At 34.8% G+C, this 27321-nt stretch overlaps 1 protein-coding gene across 9 annotated transcripts in view; it reads left to right on the top strand.

Moving 5' to 3' along the window:
* The window catches only part of WDPCP (WD repeat containing planar cell polarity effector), a 301344-nt gene that overhangs the window by 220613 nt on the left and 53410 nt on the right, over positions 1-27321 (top strand). Inside the window, exon 17 of one of the 9 annotated variants that reach the window (XM_054701623.1) lies at positions 18425-18454. The exons of 7 other annotated variants lie outside the window; for them this stretch is intronic. In XM_054701623.1, the coding sequence (XP_054557598.1) occupies positions 18425-18438 (14 nt within the window). In that variant the 3' untranslated portion in view covers positions 18439-18454. Of the gene's footprint in view, positions 1-4401; positions 4424-18424; positions 18455-27321 lie in introns of those variants that run through there. One more of the 9 variants, XM_054701624.1, reaches the window with a different exon arrangement.

Raw genomic sequence — 27321 nt, 5'->3', positions numbered from 1 at the left:
AGATTTTGTATGATTATTGACACAAGAAAGTCTGTTACTGCTATTTTGTTCTTAATTTTTATGGTTCAGCTTATCTTCTCATTGAGTTCTTTGTGTATGTTTTTCTCTTCAGTTTAGATGCATATGCATGCTCCTTTCAATATTTCTTGGAGAGTGATCTAATATTTGCAAAGTCCTTGAGTTTCTCATGTTTGGAAAGGCCTTTATTTTTCCTTCATATCTCCCTCAAAAGATAAGAGTATTCATGGCTGGTAGTTTTTATCTTTAAAGTGGTTGGATCAAATCATTCCATCTTCTTGCCTGTAGTGTTTCTTCATAGAAGTCTGATGTTAGCCTGATAGGGGTACCTTTATAAGTTATCTGCTTCCTCCCCCTTGCCAGCTTCAATATTCTTTGTCTTGAACTCTTGGAAGTTTCACTACTCTGTCTTAATGTAGTTCTCATGTTGTTTAGGTACTCCTGGGTTCTTTTAGCTTCCTGAATTTGTACAGTATTACCTTTTCTAGGTTAAGGATGTTTTCTCCATTTTTTTCTTTAAATACATTTTCTGTTCCTTTTGCTCTTTCTTCCCACTGTGGTATTCCCATTATTCTTATGTTGCCTTTCCTTGTGGAGTTGATAATTCTTGGAGTGTTTTTTTCTTTTACTTTGTTTTTCTGTTCCTTTTCTACCTGAGTTTTTTGATTATTCACATCTTAAAGTACTCTGACTTACTCTTCCATTTGATCTATTCTTCTTCCATAACTTTCTTCTGAATTTTTCATCTCCTGTGTGTCTTTTTATATCCTGAATCTCCACTGTTACCTTTCTGAAGGCTTCATTTTCTGTCTGCTGTTTGTTGATTTTATTTCTAAGGATATTGATTTGTTTTTCTGAATTTTCTAGTTTGCCATTCCTTTGAATTTCTTTGTCATGGCATTTTTAAACTCTGTATCTGATAGGAAGAATGTATTGTCCATGTCTTTGAAGTTGGCTTCTGGAGAAATGTTCTCTGTGTGTTGTATTATTCTCCTGAGGATTTATATAGCCATTTGTTTGGATTTTCCTTCTCTCCATTGTTTGCTTTGAGGCCCAGAAGCTGTGGGTGGGGCTCCCCATGCCCCTCACTGGTCATGGGTCTCACCTGTCTGGCCAGGCATCTGCACCTCCCCTGGCACAGGGCTAGGGCCTCAGTGGTCTGAGTGGGCCTTTGGTGGGGTCACTCAGGGCCTGAGGATGTTCTGACACCTCCTCACTATAGATCCATTGCCTCGTCCGTCCGGGCAGATGGCTAGCAGAGTCTTGTGGGAGATTGCAAGGCCTGGGGCTGCTGTCCGTATTGTTCCATTTCTTTGAGTTTCTTTATTAAGACAATTGTGAATTCTGTGTCAGGTAAAAAGAAGTATCTTCTGTGTCTTTGTGACTGGGTTCTGGAGATTTGTTCTCTCCTCGTGGTGTATTATCCCCCTAAGGATTCCTGTGGCCATTTGTTTTTTTCCATTTCCTCATTATTTTTCAGGTGCTGTGGTAGGTGGGGCTTCTGCTGGGCCTGGCCCCTCTCTCCTGTCTATTTGAATGCTACCTTTTTATTCTTTGTAGTTTAGTTCATTTGGTTTTTAGGTCTAATATGAGTAGATGAATCCATATTTAGTTGTAGATTTGTTGTGTCCATGGAAGGAGGTGAGTATAGTTCTTTCTTTGCAGCCACTTAAACCCACCTCCACATAAACTTTTTTAAAAGGGTAGTAAAAATAGCAGGTTTGAGGGGTTACAAAAATATTCTATTGATAAAATTCTGAGTATCAGAGATGTTAAAAATCTCGTGCCACACTGCTTGGAATTTGAATACTAGCTTGATTACTACTAATTGTAGACTCTGGGTAAGTTATATTTACCTTCCTGGGGCCTCAGTTTCCCCATTGTTTTAGAAGAGTTGATGATAATCTTATCATCTAATTAAGTTAATTCAAACTTTGAATAGTTTCTGATAAATATTAAAAGTGTGATAAAAGTAATCTTATAAACAATCAAAATATAGTGTGATTAATAACGATTTCTTGTATAGTAAGATATGACACATGAATTGATGTTTCTTAGTTATACTGTAATTTAATATTTACCTGTTTAAGTTTTAGCACTGTTTATTAAATCTGGAATCTACACTAGGTTGTTTTTGTAAGAAAAATAGTAGGAACAGACATTCAGTAATATTTTTGTTTAAAAAAAATTTATAAATGTGCTATTTATAGTTCAAATCTGGTAAGTCAGATACAAATTGTACAGTACAAGCTGTGAAGTAAAATATGTTCTCACATATATTTGCAAATTCCTCTTTGGCCAGGGTTAAATGAGCTTCATTGATGGTGCACTAGTGATGGTATAATGCCAATAAATATATTATGTAGGCGTCTATAAGCAGCCACTATTATTTAACATAGAAAAGAATTTTATTTTATAAGAATCCTGGCAGGTATTCCTGTCCTGGTATCAGATTATTAGACTCCTCCTATTGTGTTGCTTAGACTTCATCTGCTTTACTGAAAATTGGTATCCCTGCCTACAATGAGGGAAAAAAAAGGCATACTCTTTTCTTATTCAGGGAACAACCCAGAGTGGCTTATATTCCATCAGAGAGAACGTGGTCATAAGACCATACTTCACTGTACAACAGTCTGGGAAGTTTTTTTGATGGAGTGGCCATGACCTGGTAAAACACCTATAAAAGCTATACTTATAAAAGCAATAATCACATGGCAGGGAGGGAAGAACATCTAGTAGTGTTACAGGGCAGGGAGAGGGGGCAGCCCAAACCCTGCAAACCTGCCTATTCTAAATGGGTTCTGCCATCCGCCTCATCAACACAAAACATATGAGACTTTAATGGGAAGGAACTTTAATACAATTCGGAAACAATACAGAAAAGGCAAAGAATCTAGTTTCTAAATCAAGTACCCAAAGTTACCTGTCCCCTTGTGGGTAAAACTCCATCCAAATGGGACTGGCCCAGAGCAAGGCCCCAAAGCCTGCCACAGGTCTAAAGCATCTTCCAGTGGGGACCCACAGAAAAGGGTCAGAAATAACCAGACAAGCCCGGAAGGAAAAGAGCAAAATCAAAATCAAGATAAAAACTGCCATTGTCACTTCCCCACGGGTCTCACCCACATCTGTGTCAACCAGTCTATGAGCAAAAGGCAAATGCAGTTTCTTCACGTGTCTCTCGGCTCCATGCACCTCCTCCAGGTCTTCTGGCTCCATCCTGCTTCCTTCCTTCCTCAGTCTCCTCTGCAGCTTCTTCTCTCCCTGTTCAGCTCCACCCTCCATTTGGGTGGGGCAGGGAACCTGAAACCTCCCCCTTTCCTGGGGACCACCCTGTTACAGTAGTTCAATGGAAAATGAATGGTAGAAGAAAATGTGTAAGGTGAAATGACTCCCTCTAAATAATCCTCACATGCAGATAAATAGGAAAAAAATTAAACCCTATTCAAAATAATTCCCAACTCCACTTAATATGCACATATGTACAAAGCCAAATTCTTCCAACTGCATATTTCCCAATATACTCTTCAATATATATATATATATGATCATTCAAGTGCTATTATAAACTGCCACCTACTTTTAAAATATATTTTAGAATTCTGATAAAAAAGTTTATTGGTGCTTAATAGGGACTTTAGAGAATAAGATATAAAAATAAAGATTACTCATTGTATGTGTAAAGATTACACACTGATAATTCAGTGTGGCCTCTTTTTTACTATGCATACAGTTAACAAAATTGGTATCATTTATCTTCCTTTTTCTTACCCAATGGTATGACATTACTCCATATCATTAAAAATTATTCAAATAACCTGATTTTAATGTTATCTTCTTTCTAAAAAGTATATACTCAGTAGATGACACATAGATGAAGGTATATACTTTATCTTAAAATTAATGTGATCTTTCTGAATTTAAGCTACAAAAAGTATTTAATCCTATAAACAATATAAAGCTGTGGTTAACTGTTTACCTACATAGTACTTAAGAGACTACATTCTATTACTTGTTTGACTTAGGAGGTATATTCATGCCAACCTACTTTTGGCTTCACTTCACCTTTCTTCTTTATTGTGTCATGATGTCAGTTTTGATCTATACCTTCCTACCTCAAGGCATCTTTGCCTAGAGACATAATCCTAAACTCTTCATAATTATAAGAACATCAAAGACTAACTGGTTTGCTTGGCTGCAGAAGTCTATACAAGTAATACAGTCTTGTATAGACAACTTAAAAGAGATTTATAGTTTTCAGTAAAATTCCTAAGAATTCATGATTATCCAACCTTTGTTTCTTTCTTTGTGACAATACTATATCAATCACAGAATGTGACATAGTAAAGCATGCCAATTCTAACTATCGATTTTTTTCTAAATTAGGTATTTATTTTTAGGTTGAACCTCCTCATTTAAATATTACTTAACATACCTTTGAACTCTGAGATAGTAGATCACTATTATGAAAGAAGATGTTATCTTTTCAAAACTTATCTACTCATAAATTGACAGTTACTTAGCAGGAGACAACAGTCTTTTCCTGTGGAGAAAGGTACAAACATTAAAGTATTTGGAGTTTAACCTAATTTTTCTCCTTTTCAGAAAGTAGAGAACTGTCTCAAACATTTTTCTTTGTTTAATAGACTAGTAAATTGTGTTTAAGACAGAATTATTGCTATTTAACTTTTCTGCAAGCATTTTGCTGGAGGATTGGTATGTAATATTGAGTAGCTAATGAAAGCATGAAATTAAGTATAAATATAGCAAAATATTTTATCAGTAATCTCCAAATGGGAATGGACAAACAGATTCATGCATAATATGCTAAAAACTTTAAGAATATCAAGGTGGTATTTGGGACAATGGAGCTCTAATTTTAACTAATAGCCAAGAATAATCATCTAAAAAGTTTGAACATCTCTTAAAGGAGGAATTGTTTTATTCAAAATATATATTTTTAGTTAAATCCACTTAGTGGTGACTTTTAAAGACATTGGTTTTTTTTTGTAATATTTATTTTTAATCTCTCATTTATTTTCTTTACATCACTGTTCATTTTTAAACAATATTTGCTTCCCCCTGCCCCCTCAGGTATGGTCCCCATAGAGTTTCCTTCACCAATGCACCCGTGCACCATCACCTCAGTCCCCTGTGCTCTTCCCTCTCTCCCTCTGATCCCTCTCCCGCCTCCTCCCCTGCAGTATGTAAAGACATTCTTTATACTGAAATTCATTGTAGCAAAAGTGTACAGGGTGCCCAAGTCAAGCCTCTAATACAGAAATAAGAATCTCTAAAAAGAAAAATGTCACATTATTTCATCATTTCTAAGGTAATCCTTCTACAATATCCCTTACCACACCCCTGGGCAATATCTATTGATAGAAGAAAAAAACTTTGGTATGTTATATGCTGGTAGTCCATAAAGTTAAAATAATGCATGTTTATCAAAATTAATACATTTATCCCACTGTTAATCATTTCACATTTGCAAAATGGCTTCATATAACCATAAATTTATATTCTCAAGGGGAGTCAATATATATTCACTTACATTGCAGAGACTATTAAAGAAAATAAAATGTTCTACATTCCCAGCTCAAATCATCCTATAACTGGCTATACAGTAGAATTTACTTATACTAAAGCTGATCTATTTTAGCCCCCATCACAAACATATATAGTAACTTTCATGAAATAGGGCCTACCCCGTGGCGCAGCTGTTGAACGCTGGGTTGCGAAGCTGCCTGCAGCATCTGCAGCACCGGTTCGATCCCCGGCCACTGGGTCCCACATGGTGCACAGACCTCTCCTGCCGCCCGCTGCTCCCCTCAGCAGTGTACTTCGTCAGTCTGCCTGCTCTGCTCTTTTAAAAAAATAACTTTCATGAAATATAAATGTTAGAAACTCAGAGTATTCCGGTTATGCACCACAGCTGACTCTGATAGCCTTCCAAATATCATCTGGAAGGTCAAGTCTTCCTATATCAAAATAAAAACCTCTGTTTCTGATTCTAGAACAACCAAAACTGAATTAATATTCACATATTCTCTTCCTGTACCTTAATTGGAAGGATTAAAAGCATTTGTAGGGTCTATATCATAACATGATTTATTGTTAAGTCTTTGAACTTGTACAGCAGAGATGTCCAATAGCTTTAAATTTTGTACTAAAATATATCTCAAATTAGATGTTAAATAAATTTTCATTGGAAATCCTTTACCTGTATCTAGATCATAAAATATACAGTTGAAAAGCAATTTTAGGTACCCAAGTTGGTGCATACATTCCTAAAAATCTTACAACTAGTAAACTGTAAATTTTAGGTTTTTACATTTAAATTAATTCCTCAGCCACACATAGTAGTGGTTACCATATTGGGTGGTACAGATCTACAGCATCACTACTGAGGATTTAGTTCTCTAGAAATTTGTGCCTTATTCTGTGCCAACTTGAACTGCATAATTACTACAACTTTTCAGTGCCTCAATTTTCTGAGATAGTGTAAGATTATTGTCTCCTAAGATTATTACTAACAAGTTCTAATGACTGCTGTAATTATGAAATCACAGGATATAACATTTGCTATTTTTGGCACATCACTGAGTTAGTTATTCCACAACTAACTCACGTAGTAGCCGCATTTTATTTTTTTTATTTTTTTTCCCCATGGAAAAACCCTCTTGTTTATTTGATTAAACAAAAATAAAATAAGCTGTATAGGAATGATTTTAAAGTCCAAAGAGACACCAACTTTGTTTTAAGGCTGCAGTAGCGGATACAGCATCTCCTTGCTACCTTCTCCAGCCTTCTCTATGGACCACAGCGATACATTCAGAGCCTGTTAGCTAACACAGGTGTTTTTGAACACTTTTCCATTGGTTCTTCATCTGCTCATTGCCTGTCTGCTTGAGCCTGCAGTAAAACATTTAGGATTTTAAAGTAAAAACTCAAAGGGGTGGGAGAGACCTACATTGAACAGAATCCCATTTGTCCAAGGCAGAGAAGATATAAGGAATATACAACACCAGAGTAACTCCTTGGGCCACAGAAACCATACTGCAAGCCCATCTGGGGATGCTGACAGCCTCTTGTGTCTGTTTAAAATAGACATTGCTGTGATGGTGTGGATCCCATCAGTTAAGTGGAGAATGGGGAATCAAAGGTTTTCCCCAAAACTTTTAAAGCAGCCGCATTTTAAAGAAGAGCTTAGCCTTGTTAATAGCTAAGCTTTGGAAACAGCCCAAATGCCCAAAAATAGATGACTGGATCAAGAAGATGTGGTACATATATACCATGGAATATTACTCAGCATTCAAAAAAGATAAACACATGCAATTTGCAGCAACATGGATGGCACTGGAAGGGATCATGCTCAGTGAAATAAGCCAAAAAGAAAAAGAAAAATACCGGATGGTCTCACTCATAGCAGGAATCTAGAAAACTTAAATAAGGGACCAGGAAAATGAATAACTATAAGAAAGTGAAAATCAAAATCAACAAAAAACTATGAACCAGAGACACTTTTTGGGGGGTGGGGGGCAGGAGGGGAGGGATTGGGGTCAGAATGGGGGGGTTGCAATTGTATGGGGAATAGAAAAATAAAATTTATTATAAAAAAAAAGAATCAATATAATTTTTACCTGTTCCAAAAAGAGAAGAAATAGTTGCCTTCCCATCCCCACCAGCAAATTATCATTTGAGATGGTGTTAAAAAATAAAGCTTGAAGTGTACATTAAAAAATAAATAAATAAAGAAGAGCTTAGCCTTGTTAGATGTTCGTAGCAATAAATCATAAGCATTTATAGTTTTATGCATATTTAAAAGGCTTTAGAAATTATAATTTAATAGGAATGATATGTTGTCAAGGCTCAACAAGAAAACCTTCAATCAGTTATAATACACTATATAATATAATGTACATGAATTTAAGTGATAAAAAAGAAAATATTCATATTAAGTAACTTTTCTAATGGAAACTTCTCTATGAGTACCATAACTAATCTCAACAGAGAAAAAAATCACTATTTGTGTGTTGCCTGAAATACTAAGTCAAACATAGCTTTCTTGATTATATAGATTTTTAAATCTCATTTTCATGGTACTTAATCTCTATAAACTCCCATTAGAAAAAGCATACCACCCATTTTTATAAGATTTGCAGCTTAAGTGCTTATCTGCATTACTTTATTTCAATAACCCTAAAATTTGAACAGAATGGATGCCCTTATGCCCACCTTTTGGATAAAACTCAGGAAAAAATGGATAACTTACTCAAAGTTACATAGTGATCAGTGCAAAAGCTAGAGCCAGACTCCAATTCTTATGATTTTGCCACCATTCAGCAAGTGTGTACTGTATGTTGTGAATTATGTTGAACACAGCTCATTACCTCATTTAATGGTCACAACAATCTCAATATATTTTACAAATGGGTATGATACAGAAACATCATTACACATAGGGCCTACGTTCTCTACTATGCAGAATCTAAAAATGAAATATCAGGTTGAGAGTAAAAGAACCTATTTTGATTACAAATGAAACCGTTTCTAGCACAATTTATTTGCAGGCATAGGACTGAGCTCTGCAGCTACTGTTGCATTTCATATTTATACCAATCCTACAGTTCTGTACCAGTTTTAACATTTATAAATACAGAGACACTAGGAAGTATAAGAGGCAAAATTAAAACATTGTAACTTCAAATCTCATGCTTTTAAATGTTTTTCCAATCTACATTTCTATTGCAAATTTACTGCTATTTCCCATATTTCTTGCTGCTTGATATTGCTTGTTAATGTTTTGAGTTGTTTTAGGTTTTATTGTTTTGTTGTTAAAATAAGATAGCATTTGGTATCTTATTATATCATATTATGATATACTGCCAAAAGTGAGTATTTACACCATAGCATGATACAGAAAAGTAGTTTTGAGTACTATCACACACAATTTCTATTATACTTTGGGTGGTAAGATAGCAAGTTGTACTACTAATTAGTTGTACTAATGTGAAGATGACTTTGAGCTAAATAATTCCTTTGCTTATTAAATGGGAAATTTATGCAATTTTAAATTGAATGAAAGGAAGCTGGCTGGTCCATTCAATGGATATTTTGATTTAATGCTATGTTTATAATAAAATATAAGAGTAAACATTAGTTGATAAATTTGCTTTATATTGATGGAAACCATTGAATATGTGCATCAAGAGTGATCACTTTTCCTGTCATAAACTCTTTCTACGTTATCTGAATTTCCCTCAACTTTCAGTTTTTAATCAGCAGTAAGTGCTCTTTAAATCTTCATATGCATTTTTGAATAATAAAAGGCATGCATGCTAACCTAAGTACCATAAATACTTTCAGGGTAAAATTTCTGTTAAATTTCAGTATTACTTTTTCTTTATTTTCTAGCTAAATCCATTTGCATAAATAGACACCATGTTCCTGGTAAGAGTGACTAAGGAGGAGGTAAAACAACTCTGTCTGCCTATATATGCAGAGATAAAATGTGAAAGAAGTATGTTTCTAGTATAATTCTGCTTATCTAGAATTAAGTATACTCAAAGCTATGTACTTTAATGATGCAGAATTTACTAAAAATTTAGTAATCTAGATGTTTATAATGCATTTATTTTAAGCAGAAGTAGCTGGCAAATATTTTCAAGTCAGGTAGTATGCATGCTATTGTTTATTAAATGTAAGGTGATTTGATTTGTCACTTTTGTCACAAATAATTCAGGTCAGAAATTTTAACAAATCTAAAAACAATACAGTTAAAAAGGATTAAATTTTATTTTCAAGATCTATAGAATATATACTGTTTTTTCCTATTACCTACAAATAATTGAGTTCATGCTTAACTGATTAGGAAAAGCTGTTACTCAGAAAAAACAAAAGGAAATATCTGGCAATTGAGATAGGGGAGGAATCTACGTTTCCTTACAGTTAAGAGTTGTATACTGAATCTACTTTTTGACCAAACAACTGAAGGGATAAAAAGGCAAAATAGGTGACAGAAAAAATTTATCTAAAGCCTTTACAATTATTTAGCTATCATTACAAACTTTTACCCCAAAACACAGAAATTCAATAAATGCAATTTTTTTTTGTTTTTTTGTTTTTTTTTAATTTAAATATTTTATTTTATATAATTCTTACATCTTTTTTCATCTTTGCACAATGTATGCATTTTCATTTTGGTTATATTCCCCATACAATTGCATCTCCCCCCTTATTTTGACTCTAGTCCTTCCTTTCCCCGCCCCTCTCCACCCCGTGTGTCTCTGGTTTATAGTTGCTTGTTGATTTAGATTTTTACTTTGTATTGATTAGTCTTTTTCATGGTCTCTTATTTAGGTTTTCTAAATTCCTGCTATGAGTGAGACCATCGAGTATTTTTCTTTTTCTTTCTGACTTATTTCGCTGAGCATGATCCCTTCTAGCTCCATCCATGTTGCTGCAAATTGCATGTGTTTATCTTTTTTGATTGCTGAGTAGTATTCCATGGTGTATATGTACCACATCTTCTTGATCCAGTCATCAATTTTTGGGCATTTGGGTTGTTTCCATAGCTTAGCTATTGTAAACAGTGCTGCTATAAACATAGGGGTGCAGGTGCTCTTTGGAATTGCTGTTTCTGTGTCCTTTGGGTAAATACCTAGGAGTGGAATTGCTGGATCATATGGAAGCTCTATGTTTAGTAGGTCCAGAAATCTCCACACAGCTCTCCATAGTGGTTGGACCAGTTTGCACTCCCACCAGCAGTACAGGAGAGTTCCTTTTTCTCCACAACCTCGCCAACATTTGTTGTTGCTAGTTGTTTTTTTTTTTTTTAATCTTAAATTTTATTTTTATATTCCCCCATACAATTGCAAATGCCCCATTCTGACCCCAATCCTTCCCCTCCCGCCCCCCACCCCCCAAAAAGTGTCTCTGGTTCATAGTTTTTTGTTGATTTTGATTTTCACTTTCTTATATTCATTTTCCTGGTCCCTTATTTAAGTTTTCTAGATTCCTGCTATGAGTGAGACCATCCGGTATTTTTCTTTTTCTTTTTGGCTTATTTCGCTGAGCATGATCCCTTCCAGCGCCATCCATGTTGCTGCAAACTGCATGTGTTTTATCTTTTTTGATTGCTGAGTAGTATTCCATGGTGTATATGTACCACATCTTCTTGATCCAGTCATCAATTTTTGGGCATTTGGGTTGTTTCCATAGCTTAGCTATTGTAAACAGTGCTGCTATAAACATAGGGGTGTGGTGCTCTTTGGAATTGCTGTTTCTGTGTCCTTTGGGTAAATACCTAGGAGTGGAATTGCTGGATCATATGGAAGCTCTATGTTTAGTAGGTCCAGAAATCTCCACACAGCTCTCCATAGTGGTTGGACCAGTTTGCACTCCCACCAGCAGTACAGGAGAGTTCCTTTTTCTCCACAACCTCGCCAACATTTGTTGTTGCTAGTTTTTTTAATATGTTCCATTCTCACTGGTGTGAGATGGTATCTCATTGTAGTTTTGATTTGCATTTCCCTGATTACAAGTGATGTTGAACATTTTTTCATATGCCTGTTGGCCATTTGCAATAAATACAATTTTTGTGATTACAAGAGTGCTTCTAAAGGCCTAAATTTTGTTTCTATCATGGGGAAATTAGTATATATTTTTTAAAGTAAATGTTAACACATACATTTAGAGGACTGTGTGCACCATAAGTAGTCAAATCCATGTTGCGCATCCAGATCATGAAGAGAGTCCACTGTCACCCCTTCTTAGACTTCCAAAGGAAAAATATGCCTGACTTATAATAATATAAATCATTTTTATCTGAGCCTGAAAAGAGAATCCTACATCTTTTACTAAAAGTAAAAACAGGTATACTTGGGCCTCCCCAGTGGCGCAGTGGTTGAGTGCTGGGTTGCGAAGCTGCCCACAGCCTCTGCAGTGCCAGTTCGATTCCCGGCCACCAGGCAAGGGTCCCACATGGCTCACAGACCTCTCCTGCCGCCCGCTGCTCCCCTCAGCAGTGTACTTCGTCAGTCTGCCTGTTCTGCTCCCTGCTCTGTCTCTGGTGAATTCTCTCACCCTCCTGCGCTTCTGACTGTACCCAGTGCTTGTATAAATAAATAAATAAATCTTTAAAAAAAAAAGGTATACTTACTTGTAGTGTACTAATGTATAAAATAATTATTTGGGTCTCTTATTTGGCAGGGGAGAACTGGGGCCTCGTATATTTCAGTTATCATTATGTTTGTAACATATACTAGGATTGTTAGGTTATTCCAATGTATGTCATATGTTCTACAATTCATTTTGTTACAGACATTTGAATTGTTTTCATCTTGGGACTCTTAAGTATTCTCCATTTGTCTAGGCAGAAATATACCCATGTATTTCTGAATAATTCAGCATTAGTAAACACTTCCAAGGATTTCTCCAGAATAGCTGAAGGAATTATTTACATGTTTGCTAATCAGTACACAGAAATACCAGTTCATCCCAGTCCTTGTCAATTTGGTATACCTTGAAACTACTTTATTCGCTCTGGGGAGTCTGTGTTGGTATTACAGTACAGAGTTTTTCCCAGGTGACTCATGTAGTCGAGCATCTTTTCATGTTTATTATAAATTTTTATTTATTTTCAAGACTACTGATCATTGTTCCTTTTAGCTATCTTATCACCCTTAAAAATGATTTTCAGGAGTTTAATATATTCCTGATACTAATTCATTGTTGGGCATATGTACTGTAAATATTTTCTCCAACTCCTGGGGTGCCTTTTTTGGAATTTTAAAATATTCTTTTGATTAATAAATAAAAGTTTTTACTATTCACATACTGTAATTTACCCACTTTCCCCATATTTCTATATTTTGTGTCCTATTTAAAAGGTATCTAGAAAAGTAAAGCTATCACTATTTGAAGATAACCTGATAATATACACTAAAGCAGCAGATTAAAAATACAAACAGCGACCCACAGACCCACCACTAATACAGAAGGTGACTCAATTGTGCAGTCAAGGCCCTAAGATGATGTGTAGACCTAGCAATAAGCAGCCAGGACTCCCAGCTGAGAGCACAATCCCATAGCCAAGGCCCTATGGCCCTGCCCCTATACAAGCAACCCCCAGGCCCATTGTAAGGGCTGGGGCAGAGGCCCACCCACAGCATTGTGGCCCTGAAACCCAAGTATGGGGAGACAGAAAAACAGTCACATGAGTCCTCAGGGGAATGCTACACCACAGAACAGAGCAAATCTCCAAATCACAATCAAATAGATCTATTCTTCCTACAGTATTCAAACTTGCCATGATAAAGAAATAGATACAAGAAAATTCAGAAAATACCCTGAGAAACAAAATCAGAAACTATAGTGAAATTGCAGGATGTAAAAAGATTGGAGTTGAAAAATACTGTAGAAGCCATGAAAGTAGAATAACCCAAATATTGAACTTGAGAAGTAAGGTAGAAGCTTAAAAAAAAATAGGAAGCAAAAATGACACTTCAAGAACTATATGACTCCATTAGGAAAGGGAATATAAGAACAATGGGTGTCCCGGAAGTAGAACAGAGACACAGGAGCAGAGAATTTATTTAGAGAAATAAGAGAAAAAATTTCCCAACCTGGAGAAGGAAATATACAAATCCATGAAAATAAAAGAACACCAGGGTAGAGACCTACATCAATACAAAGAATATTGAAGTTGGTAAGGGGGGAGAAACATAATGAATAAAGGAATCCCAACCAGGATAACTCAAATTTCTCTAAAGAATCACTGAAAGTAAAGATATTGGAATGCTGTGATCAAAAACTTATTCACTGTCAGTTTCTATCTTTATCTTGCAAGGCTCTCCTTCAGAGAGAAATAGAGGGAGAAATAGAGACCTTTTCAGACAGAGAAACTTGAGGAGTTTGGAGGACTAGACCCATTCTCCAAACAATATCAAAAAGAGCTCTACTATCTAAGCCAAGGAGAGGAATACCCAAAAAAAAAAAGGAGAACAAAGAAACAGAACGACAAAATAGTTGTAGGACTCCACATATCACTAATCACTCTAAATGTAAATGGACTGAACTTATCAATTAAAGGACAGAATATCTGGTTGGATTAAACAGAAAAACCATTCAAAATAATCAACCAGTTTAGTAAAGTAGCAGGATACAAAATCAACACACCCAAAGCAGAATCCAACATTCTGCTCTCTCCAGGAAACACACCTGAGCTCCAATGATAAACAGAGGCTCAGATAAAAAGGGTTGGAAAACATTTCTACAAATAGGATCCAAATGAAGGCAGAGACAGTCATATCTGATAACATAGATCTACAGCTAATAAAGGTAAACAGAGACCGAGATGGAAACTATATAATTAGCAAAGAATGCATTAAGAAGATATAACACTCATCAGTATATATGTACCCAATGAAGGGGCACCAAAATGTATAAGGCAATTGCTAGCAAACCTGAAAACAGACATGGGAAAAAACACATTCACTGCAGGGACTTCAACATCACATTCACCAAAGGTCAGGTCAACCAGACAGAAAATAAATGACACACTAGCCTTAAACAATTAGACCACAGAGGCTTAACAGAAATGTATAGGGCATTGCACCCTAAAAAGCTGAACAGATGTTCTTCTTGAAGGTAGATGAGACATTATCCAGGACAGACCACATATTGGATCACAAGACAAGTATCAATAAATTTATGAATACTGAAATACCAAATATCCTCTGATCATTGGAGACTAAACAACACACTACTGAATGACTATTGGGTTAATAAGGACATTAAAGAAGAAATATAAAAAATACCTCAAGACAAATGAAAACAAGGACACAATCTACCAGAACCTATATGACACACCAAAAATATACTAAAAGGAGCATATATAACAATTTGGTACCACATCAAGAAACAAAAAGGAAAATCGAAAGCAAAACCACGATGAGATACATTTGTTGGAATGCCTATTAAAGTCTAGAAATATTAGCAGTGGTCAAGGACATGGAGAAAAGAGAGCTGTTTTGTGTTGTTACTGGGGATATGAATTGGTGTAGCCACCATGGAAAACAGTATGGAGACAAAAAAATTGAAAAATAGAACTACATATTATCCAGCAATTTCACTTCTGGATATTTTTTCAAAGGAAATGAAAATATTAACTTGAAAAAAATATATGCACCCCCATGTTCTTTGCAGCATTACTTATAATAGCTAAGATATGGACACAATATACCCACTGATGGATGAATGGATCAGTTAAATGAATTTATGAACAAAGAATTGTATATATGTGTTGATGGTTTTATATATATATATATATATATATATATATATATGAAGTCCTGTCATTTGCATTAACATGGATGGATTTCAAAAACATTGCTCTGAGTGATATAAACCAGACATAAAAGACAAATACTATATGATCTCACTTATATGTGGAATCTAGAAATTAAAAACAAGCTTACAGATACAAAGGACAGATTTGTATTGTCAGAGACAGTAGATGGGGGGGGGCAGGGAAATGGATGAAGTGGGTCAAAATGCATAAACTTCCAGTTATAAAATAAATCATGGGGAGATAATCTACCCTCTGGTAGATATTGTAATAATACTGTATTTTATGAACATTAACAAGTCAAATCACAAGAAAGAAAATTTTGTAACTGCATTAACTAGATTTATTGGTGATTATTTCATGGCATGCAAATATTGAATCATCATGTCTCATATATGGAAAAATGTTATATGTCATTTATAGCTCAGTAAAAAAAAAAAAAAGCAATCAATTCTTACCTCAAGAAACTAGAAAGAGAGCAAAGTAAACTCAAAGTAACCTGAAGGGAGGAAATAATGAAAAGAGCAAATATCAATAAAGTTTAAAACAGATAAACACAAGTTGGTTCTTTGAAAAAAGACCAGTGAAAGGAAACACCTGTAGTAAGACTGATGAAAAATACTAAAAGGAAAAGACTAAATATCATAATGGAAAAATTGTTACATATTCTGTAGATATTAAGAGTATAATAAAGTAATAATATAAACATCTACCTCTAAATTTGATTTAGGTGAAATGTACCAATTCAAAAAGCACACTGTTAAAACTCACCCAACATGAAATGGGTAATCTGAATAGTCTTATTAGGAAATCATAATTTAAAATGAGAACTCCAGAAAAAACTCTTAGGCTTAGATGCCTACAGAAGTCTACCAAATTTTTAAAGGAGAACTAACACCAATTCTACACAATCCTTTCCAGAAAATAGAGAAGAGAACAGTTTCCAATTCATTTTATGAAGTTGGTATTACCTTGATATCAAAGCCAGGCAAAAAGTACAAAAAGAAAAACTACCCATCAGTTCTTCTCAAAAGTATTAATGAAAAACTCCTGAACAAAACAGTAGTGAAAGGAATTCAGCAATATGTAAAGACAATAATACACTGTGATTAAATGTTGTATCCAGGCATGAGAGACTAATATCCAAAACTCAATCAGTGTAATCCACTATAGGAACAGACTAAGGAAGACAAATCACATATCAGTGCAAAAAAGCATTTCACAAAATTCAATACCCGTTCATAATAAAATAGGAAAAGAGGGACTTATCCAAACTTGATAAAGAGAATATATAAAACATCTACTCAGCATGAATGATAAAAACCATGTTTTCTCTTCACCACTATTACTCAACAAAGTAAGAGTAGTTCTAGCCAGTTCTCTAAGGTGAAAGGAGGAAATTAAAAGTACACAGACTAAAAAGAAAGTAAAACTGTGTTGCAAATGACATGATACTGAATATTCATGAATTTGGAGTGTCAACATTGTAAGGATGTCAGTTCTCCCTAAATTGATATACAGGTTAACCCAATTCCTTTCAAAATCCCAGCAAGATTAATGGTAGATTTTGATGAGACTAATGGTAGTTATAAACAAGATCATGGCAAAATTTATATGGAAGAGTTAAAAAAGCATAAAAAGGGAAAATACCTACCCATTTTCAAAACATTATATAGTACCATAATCAATACTCTGGTATTGGTAGGGGAATGAAGACATAGATTAAAGAAATTATCACCCAGAGGTAGGTCCATACTAATTGCCCAAATTACTTTTGACAAACATGCGAAAACAAGTTATTGGATAACAGCTACCATTTCAAAAAAATGATGTGGAACAACTGGATAGCCATAGGCCAAAAAAAAAGTGCTTTATCCTTATATAAAAGTTTATATATCCTTATATAAAAGTTAACTCAAAATGGATTACAGACTTAGATATAAAATATAAAACTATACAAGTTTTAGAAGATGACTCAGAAGGAAAATTTGGGAACCTAGGGCTTGGTGAAGGAGTTCTTAGATAAGACACAAAAATCATAATTCATAAAATAATGGATAAATTGGATTTGTTCAGAATTTAAAACTTTTGTTCAATGAAAGACCCTCTTCAAAAAGATGAAAAAACAAGCTATAGATTGGGAGAAAATATTATGCAACCACACTTCAGAGAAAGAGCTCATAATTAGACTATGTGATGAAATCCGAAAACTCAAAAGAAAAAAAAATTAGAAAATTGGAGTAATCATATATGGATGAAATTTAGATTTCAACTTCATATGAGTCTCTGTCCAGGCGAAGCAGAATGCCTGTTCAAGTGGGGTCAATTCTCCTAATCAACATTCTATCCAACTATGGGAAAGGATCCTACCCAGAATGGACAACCCACATCTCTCAACAAAGACATTTAAACTTTTATGAGACTCACAGGTTTTTTTCATCACCTATTTTCCAACCGCATTGTCCTGCTTAATAAACCTTCAAAAAATATAAAAGTATAACGTTCTGCCTGAGTTTTAATCATAAGTTCTCCACGTAGTTTTAACTGAGGCAACTAGGAGCAAAAAGCAAGTGAGTGGACACCTACACACAGCAATGCCTGCCCTAACCAGCTTTAAGAGGGAAGCCACTCAAGATACAGACAATGTAGGAAAGTCATCTGCCAGTATATTTAGTTCTATATATCTAGAAGAAAAACTCAGACATAAATCCTGCATTAAAAAGTCATTATAGCCAATAAATAATTTATTTACAGACTATCATTTCATAGCAATTTTGACTTCCAAACCTGCTTTTTCTTTATACAGCTAGGTACTGTCACAATTCCTCATCAGTCATTAATTAGGAAGAACTTTAAAAAATCTAAAAAGACTTAGAGAAAACCTTCTAATGTAGCAAGCAATGGACAAGTTATCAGAAGTCATAAACTTACACCAATTTTCCTCCAGGATCCCTGCCTTCTTACCCCCCTTCCATAAAGTACGATTTTCTTACATTCTTGTTAAATTTTGTACATTTAGGTAAGAATTTTAGCTAATAATTTCCTACTCTCTTTCAGTATCAAAGTTGTAACCAATCATCTCACATTCAGATGAAAGTTGAAAAGGTCAGTCAAATTCATCCACTCTTATGCTATTCGCTACAGCTTTGAAATCTATAATGGGTATCAATTTTCTAAAAGCAGAAACTGTTAAAACACATGTAGGATTCTTACTGGATTAAAGCCTGATTCTACCACCCAAATCCATGAGTTAAAACTATGTACCATATTACCACATAAAAGAGAGAATACAGGCAGATAATACATATATAAAGAAAAAAAAGTTACTAAGGATACCGTGTTTGGAGTAGCATGGTAAAGGGACGTAGGCAACATAACCATAGGCTTTTTGTTGCTGTTGTTTTTGTTATGCCTTAATATGAATAAAATATGTAACCACTGAATATATATATATATGTCATTCATATGAACATTTTCTGGGTGTATGAAAGTTATTATATAATACTTGTAAGAAGGCAAAACAAGTATTTTTAAAAATCAAAGTTTCAACAACATTAAATTATAATTCCTGTCATTCTTGCAATAATTATATCAACTGCAAGGAAACTACCCGTTTAGGTAGAATGGAAGTCTCTGCTTGAGGACTTCAACTTTAATCTAGGGTTTTCAAACACTGACATGGTTGCATGGCCTTTTAAAAGCCTTTAGGTATAAGAATGATTAAATGTGGTTTAGTAATTGGCATACCTGTGCAACAAAGCATTTGGGAGGTATGACTGACAGACCAGGAGTGTGCATAAGGGAAAACGTATCCTTATGTCTGCTTCAGTAACTTTATTAGCCACACCTTACTTGTAAATTGTAAACTGTCATTCAAAGTAGTATAGTGATGTTTGAAATAAGTCAGGTTATAATACCTCTACTTTTTTTGTCTTAATGCCTAAAGGTAAATTAAGAAAATACTCCTATGTTTTGGTTCATAAAAGCATCCATCTGGAAGAAAAAAAACAACCACCCTGAAATAGTGAAGAGCAATGCCAAAGATTTATAGCATTGTGCATATACATAAGTTGTACATCTGAATATCACAATTAGCTGATTCAGTCTTCATTATAGTTTAGCAACTATTTCAAATTGAAGACAAAGAAAAATAATTTTATTAATTGTTGGCAACTCTTGAACCAGTATTTTAAAACATGAAAACAATACAAACTGAGTAAATTTGCTATTAATGTAAAAAATTTCACTGGAGACCTTTTTAATATCTTTATAAAGAACTATGGAAAAAATCTGCTTTAAAATATGCTGTATCTCATGAAAAATGCCTAATTTTACATTAAAATATTAAAATAAGTGCAGAAATAACTATATATTAATAGCATAAATTTTAGCTAACTTCTTACTAATAATACTTTAAATAATTTTCCTCAGTATCAGATAATTTAATCTTAATGAGTCTTAATAATAGTAATATAAACTCCAGATTGCACACAAAAGTACACTATAGTAAATGAAAATCCCTCATAATCCCCTCTTCCTAACCAAAATCCTTACAAGGAAATAATTTTTGTGGTCTAAATTTCAATAAGTAATTCAAATGTTTAGCTTTTAGGTAAGTATTAAAGTTTTTGATCTTTTTGCCATTAATTATTAAATTGAATTTTGGTTTCTGGTCAGTGCTCAATTTTTGAGATAAAGACCTTTCTGTGTAATTGCTCAGAAACTTAGTATTCAATAGTGACGTTTCTAATTTTTCATATCTGAATGGGTACAAAGGATATGTCAATGGATGGGGGCAACCTTAAGGGATATTAGGTAGTTTAGTCTTTATCTGTGGATTCAATAGTAGGATTCTTGGGTTTTTCTTTTTAAGGTAGACCAAACCACAAAACTGTGTCTCAGGAAGTCTATTTATCTGACAGGTAAGAAAAGATAAACACCTGTAAGTTGATGTTTAAAGCCCAAACTAGTTTTGAAGTAACAAGAAAGGGAAAGCTAACAGTTCAAATTTCAGTCACTTTTCATTTAAATCCATCAATGTGTGCACTGGTCCATTAATTATGTGGCCCAGCACAAAATGGTATGTTAGTCTTCCCCTTCCTCTAGGATGACAGCTATGAGGTAAGATTTTAGATCAGGAGGACAGAGCTTGTTCAAACACTTTATTTGTTGTTCTCAAGAATTTATCTGTAATGAATAAAAATGAAAATAACTATAATTGAGAAACAAATTATTTTTTATCACTGTTAAAAACCAAAATAAAATTGGAGAGGTTTAAAAAACCTATTATTCTAATAAGCCCAATTTTTCTAGGCTAATGAATTATTACAAAGCAGAGGTCAGCACATTATTTTTTTATAAAGAGTTAGATGGTAAATATTTTAGATGTGTGGGCCATACAGTCCACTGTGCAAAAAACAGCATAGATTATAGGTAAAAAAAATCATCAAGGCAACTTACAATAAAATTTTATGGACAGTGAAAGATAAATTTTACGTAATGTTTAACATGTCACAAAAATTTTTTTTTGCTTTTTTCCCAACCAATAAAATTATTAAAATCATTCTTCGCTTACAGGTTGTAGGAAAAGAGGCTGCAGGCTAGATTTGATTTGTTCATAGTTTGGACCAACATAGTTGGTGACCCTAGTTCTAACAGATTATTCTGGTTCTTAATTTTATGAATTTATTTCTGTACGTCAAAGTAAAAACATATCTGTGGTCTTTTTGATATGGGCCATTCTCACAGGGATGAGATGGTATTTCATTGTGATTTGCATTTCCTTGCCAGATGCAAGTGTTGTCAAATAGGTGGAGAAAAAAGAATCCTCATACACTATTGGTAGGAATGTGGACTGGTCTAGCTCCTATGGAAAACAGTAGGGAGGTTTTTCAAAATACTAAAAATAGATCCACCATATCATCCAGCAATTCTACTCCTAGCTAGCTATCTGAAGAACACAAAAACAATAATTCAAAAGAATATATGCACTTTTATGTTCATTGCAGCATTATTTACAGTAGCCAAGTTATGGAAACAACCAAGGACAGAGGAGTAGATTAGAAAATGTGGTATATATGTACAATGGAATACTATTCAGCTATTACTATTCAGCCGCTTGCAACAATATGGATAAATTGAAGGGGATAATGCTAAGCAAAAGAAGTCAGAAGGAGAAAGACAAATACCAGTGACATATATTGATGTTGCTTGTATGTGTAATACAGAGAAAAAAAACAAAGGTTCATATAAAACCAAACCAATAACAAACCCTAAAAACTTACTAAGGACTAGACACTACAAGAAGAGGAAGGGGGAAAGCAGAGTGGGGAGGGAAGCGTAACAGACTATGATGGAGGCTGCTGGATGCCATGGTGAGGGGTGTAGTGTGAGGAAATACATCTGAGGAGTTGTGATCCTATGCCTCTGAATCACATACAATGTTGTGAACCAATGTTACCTCACATTTTTAAAAAGGTGAAAACATCACTGACATTTTTAAAAATTTTTATTTAGAGTATTAGATTTTTAAAAGCTTATCAATGACTTGTCAAAATAATTCAGTGGAAGTAATACCATTTAAAATATTTCTTCTTAAGTGAAAATCAGAATCAACAAAAAACTATGAAACAGAGACACTTTTGGGGGGTGGGGGGCGGGAGGGGAGGGATTGGGATCAGAAAGTGGGGGTTGCAACTGTATGGGGAATATAAAAATAACATTTATTATTAAAAAAAAAAAGAAAAAAAAAAGAAAAGAAAATATTTCTTCTTGATGAATCAGTTCACTGTCTTTAGACCACATTATTCTAGTAATCCTGAGAAGGTAGGTTTTTAATATGGAAAGTATAAAATCTTTGGTTTCATTTATTTCTTTTTTAATGCTAACGAATTTTAGACAAAGATTAAATTTGGCCATTTCCTAAGTTACTTATTTTAGATGAGTTTACCTGTATGGTATGTAATTCTTTGAATCTTAAAGTTCATTTATTTCTTGAAAAATGAATACAAATACATACATGGTTCAGAATTCAAAATGTATAGTTCACAGTGATAAGCTTATCTCAAGTGGCTTGGTAGTCGCCCAATTTCCTCTTGAAAGGAAAATAATGTTACCATTACATGGTAACATATATATTACACATATATTAGCATATCTATTACATTTACAATTAAGTATAACCTTGAGTGTATTTTTTTTAAGATTTATTTATTTATGCATACAAGAACTGGGGTACAGGCCAGAAGTGTCAGGGGGGGTGAGAGGATTCACCAGAGCCAGAGTGGGGAACAGAATAGACAGACCTACTGAAATACACTGCTGAGGGGAGCAGCGGGCGAGTCTGGAGAGGTCTGTTGCACCATGTGGGTTGCTCCCTGGTCGGGGATCGAACTCATGCTGCAGCATCTGTGGATAGCTTCATGGGTTGCATCTTAACCTCTTGCACCACCAGGGAGGTCCCTTCAGTGTATTTTAAATGTATGCTTCTTTTTTTTTTTAAATGTATGCTTCTTTATGCAGAAAAGGTATCTTAAATATTTTTATAGCTTTCATCCCAATTTTCATATTTTTAATAAAATATGTTCATACATTACTATTTTACAAATTACCTTTTAAATTTTTTAACATTTTGGAAAACTGTATTATTTTTATATAGATTGACCCCTTCTCTTTTCTAACAGTTACATTATTCAATTATATAGATATAATACAATTTTCTTAACCAGTATCCTATTGTTGGATGTTTGGGTTATGCCCTGTTTTTATGAAAGTCAGTGCTGGTAGAGAATTCTGAAAAGATGGCATCAGGTAGCATCTGAACTCAAGAATCTCCTTGAAACCCATCATAGGACCAGAAAAAGCAAGTAGGATAATGAGCATTCATGGACAATTCATAGACAACACCTACAGTAAAATTTAGTAATTTAGTAACAACCTATTTATGAACCCCAAAGTATAAGTTTGTAGGGGGAAATAATCAATAGCTACAAGATGCACTAAAAACTTGATGGACTCATGAAGTCTTGTGGTGGGTATTAACAAATGTGATTCACGCCTATTCCTCTGAATATTAGAGTGAAGAAATTTAGTGAGACAAAGCTAAATGCTGACTATGACTATCTTAAGGTAGCCAAATGCCTTATCTAATTAGTGGCATGCAAACACGGATGAACAGAATTCCCACTGTCCCTACCTTACTAGCCAGTGAAACCACAGCCCATGGAGAAGGCCTGGTAGAATTATTCAGGAGGGAAGACCCTACAGAGTACGATGGTAGTCAGGCACAGTGAAAAAACTTCATGATGAGTCTGGTGCCTTGCCCATCCCTGTGAATGGGGTGGGACAGGGGCAGCCTTGTGGGCCAACCTTTGAATTACACTGCTCTTACTGTTTTTTTTCCCCTGACCCTGCAAGGGGTTGAAAGTGCTGGAAGCCTTCTACTGAGAGGGTGAGTGCCAAGGGGCTCTCACCTCTGATTCTAAGCACTGAGTCACAACAGCCTAGCACGATCTTTTTAGAAACAGTGCCAGATGAGGAGCTGACTGAGAATGTCCATCTGTGAAACAGCAACACAGGTGTGCTATGAGAAGTTCAAGGAGGGCAGAAATCTGTGAAGCCTAAGAGCGAACACTGACTTGTCTCGATTTTTCAGTATAAATGTAGACTGTGGATGCACACACACTTCATGGGAGAGGCAGAGGGATGGTAAGAGGATTTCCTACGGCCCCTATGCTGATAGGTAACTCAAGTACTAACTGGAAATTTTTGCAGGGTTATACTCAAATCAGCAGATGAAACTGGAGGGGACAATGTAGGCTCTATTTTGTGGATACAGGGGAACCATGTGTGGAGGTATGGAGATGCTGAGAAAGTCTAGATTTTGGTCCTATAAATAACAAATGAAAATACTCTTTCCTTATGAATCTCCAAACTGAGGAGAAACAGTTGGGAGTAGGGCTGGGAGTAGGGCCCATCTTGAGCATAACAGGCACAATAAGGCCATGGAAAAATTAAAATGGAGGACTAGAGATGCTAGTCGAAATGTTTGTGTCCCATCCAAGTTCTACATTAAAATCTTAATACCTAAGTTAATGATATCAGAAAGTGGGAGCTTGGGAAAGTGACTAGTTTATGAGGGTGTAGCCCTCACACATGAGATTAGAATATCATAAAAGAGACTCCAGTGAGATCCCTTACCCCCACCATGAGAGGATAGTCTATAAACCAGAAGAGAGCCTTCATTAGATTATAACCATGTTTGTATCCTGATTTGGGGCTTTCAGAATCCAGAACTGTAAATTTTATTTTCATAACCTACCAGTCTCTGTGGTATTTTGTTCTAATAGCCTGAATGGACTAAGACAAGAGGAGACCATATTTTAGGTTATTTGATAAACCATAGACTCAGATGCTCTAGAGAAGATAAAAAAAAAACTATCAAGTTATCAATTCTGCCCTCTTTAAAAGACAAAATAACCAATTTCTCATAAAAATTAATAACAGTGAAATATTATGATGAAAATCTCATACAAAATAACTTTTTAAAATAGAGACTAAGGATCAGGATAATTTCCCAGCCAGTACTGAAGGTACTCCAAAAAGACATGCCTGAAAATTGACCATAATACTCTAAAATAAGCTTAAATAAAATAATATGATAGGAGTTATAAAAAAAAAACAATATAAACAGTATTAGAGAAACTCATAAAGGAGCCAATTAGAGAAACAAATTTTTTAGAGATGAAAGAACTAATAAAGTAATTAGAAATAGATGTTAAAAATCATTTTAAAATGAATGGAACCCAGATGATTCCTGACTAGGATTGCTAGGGCGTGGCTATCATTTCTTGATTTTTGATAATAGCCTGTGTGAGGTGAAATCTCATTGCGGTTTTTATTTGCATTTTATTAATGATAAGCAATGTGAAACATTTCCATGTTTGTGGAGAAATAGTCTTTTTTTTCTTTTTATTTAAATTTTATTTTTATATTCCCCACACAATTACAACCCCCTTATTTTGACCCCAATCTCTCCTTTCCCCGCCCCCCACCCCGTCATAGAGTGTCTCTGGTTCATAGATTGTTTGTTGATTTTGATATTTTCTTTCTTATAGTTATTCTTTTTCCTGGTCCCTTATTTAAGTTTTCTAGATTCCTGCTATGAGTGAGACCATCCGGTATTTTTCTTTTTCTTTCTGGCTTATTTCGCTGAGCATGATCCCTTCTAGCTCCATCCATGTTGCTGCAAATTGCATGTGTTTATCTTTTTTGAATGCTGAGTAATATTCCATGGTGTATATGTACCACATCTTCTTGATCCAGTCATCTATTTTTGGGCATTTGGGTTGTTTCCAAAGCTTAGCTATTGTAAACAGTGCTGCTATAAACATAGGGGTGCAGGTGCTCTTTGGAATTGATGTTTCTGTGTCCTTTGGGTAAATACCTAGGAGTGGAATTGCTGGATCATATGGAAGTTCTATGTTTAGAATCTCCACATAGTTCTCCATAGTGGTTGGACCAGTTTGCACTCCCCCCAGTAGTGCAGGAGAGTTCCTTTTTCTTGTGGAGACATAGTCTTAAATGAAACTCTTGGACTTTAAAGAAAAAAAACATTTTTGCATTCAGATAGAACAATTAAATGCTAATAAAGGAAATAAAATTAGATTATGATCACTTTTTGATAGTAATACTTTATGCCAGAACATAGTATGGTAGTAGATTTAAGGTACTCAAGAAAAGAAAATGTGAGCCAAAGTTTTTATATTCAGTCAAATCAATCTTTATGGGAAATCCTCTAGAGAAAAGATTTAGACAACTAAAATGACTAAAGACATCTACATAAGATTAATGGTAACCATTATAAATATGTCTACCTAATGAAGCCAGCCACAAAAGGACAAATCCTGTCTACTTCAACTCAGATGAAGTATTGAATATAGTCAAAAGTGTAGAAACAAAAATAGAAAGATGGTTGCAGAAGGTTGGGGTGGGGCAGGAGGGTATAGCGTTTTATAGGTATAGAGTTTCAGCTTACCTGCACGAAAAAGTTCTAGAGATCTGTTGCACAACAATGTAAATACTACTGAGCTGCATACTTAAAAACAGTTAAGATGGCAAATTTTAAGTCACTTTTTTTTAACCACCATAAAAAAAAAACCTTAATGATGGTTGTAAGGCAATGACAACAAAAAGAACTATCAAAACAATGGGGAGGAAAAAAAAATTTGAATGGAAACCTGCACTCTTTAAAATAGCCTACCTATGGAAACGGCCTAAATGCCCAAAAACAGATGAGCGGGTCAAGAAAATGTGGTACATATACACAATGGAATAGTCCTCAGCAACTAAATAAAATAAACTCGTGTCATTGGCTGCAATGTGGATGGAACTGAAGGGGATTATTGGAAATGAAGTGAGCCAGGAGAAAGATAAATACGAGACAGTGTCACTTACATGTAGAATATAGAGAAACCAAACAAGGGTCAAACAAAGACAAGTTTTAAAACAAGCCCTTGAAAGCTGATCACAGATCTGAGGCATCCAAGAAAGGAGGGGAAGAGGGTAAAGGGGTGAACTGGAGGGGAGGGGAGAGCACAATGGACAATGGTGAAAGATGATGGGTGCTTCGGTGACGGGAGAGCTTCGCTGACCACATCTGAGGGGAACTATCCAATACTCAGAAAATTAACAAGAATATAAAATAATGGTACATCATTAAAAAATGTTCAATTTTTTAAAAATGGGAGAATGAGAAGACTACAAGAAAAGAATAAGTCTTTTAAGCCCTGTCTGGAAGCACAAGGAATGTTACTTCAAATCTGACGCTACAGAAGAAGGATAAAGGTGAAAATGGACTAATAGCAAATTCCAGTATTGCTTGCAATAATGGACAAGGCTCCCCTAAAAAAATATAGGTGCCGGGACTTCCCGGTGGCGCAGTGGTTGAGCGGCGC

This window comes from Talpa occidentalis, unplaced genomic scaffold, assembly GCF_014898055.3.
Source record: "Talpa occidentalis isolate TD23 unplaced genomic scaffold, MPIMG_talOcc4v2.1 talOcc4.5, whole genome shotgun sequence".
In the NCBI taxonomy this organism is placed as follows: Eukaryota; Metazoa; Chordata; class Mammalia; order Eulipotyphla; family Talpidae; genus Talpa; species Talpa occidentalis.
The sequence above is the reverse complement of the archived record's forward strand: the minus strand, read 5'-3'. Positions and strand labels throughout refer to the sequence as shown.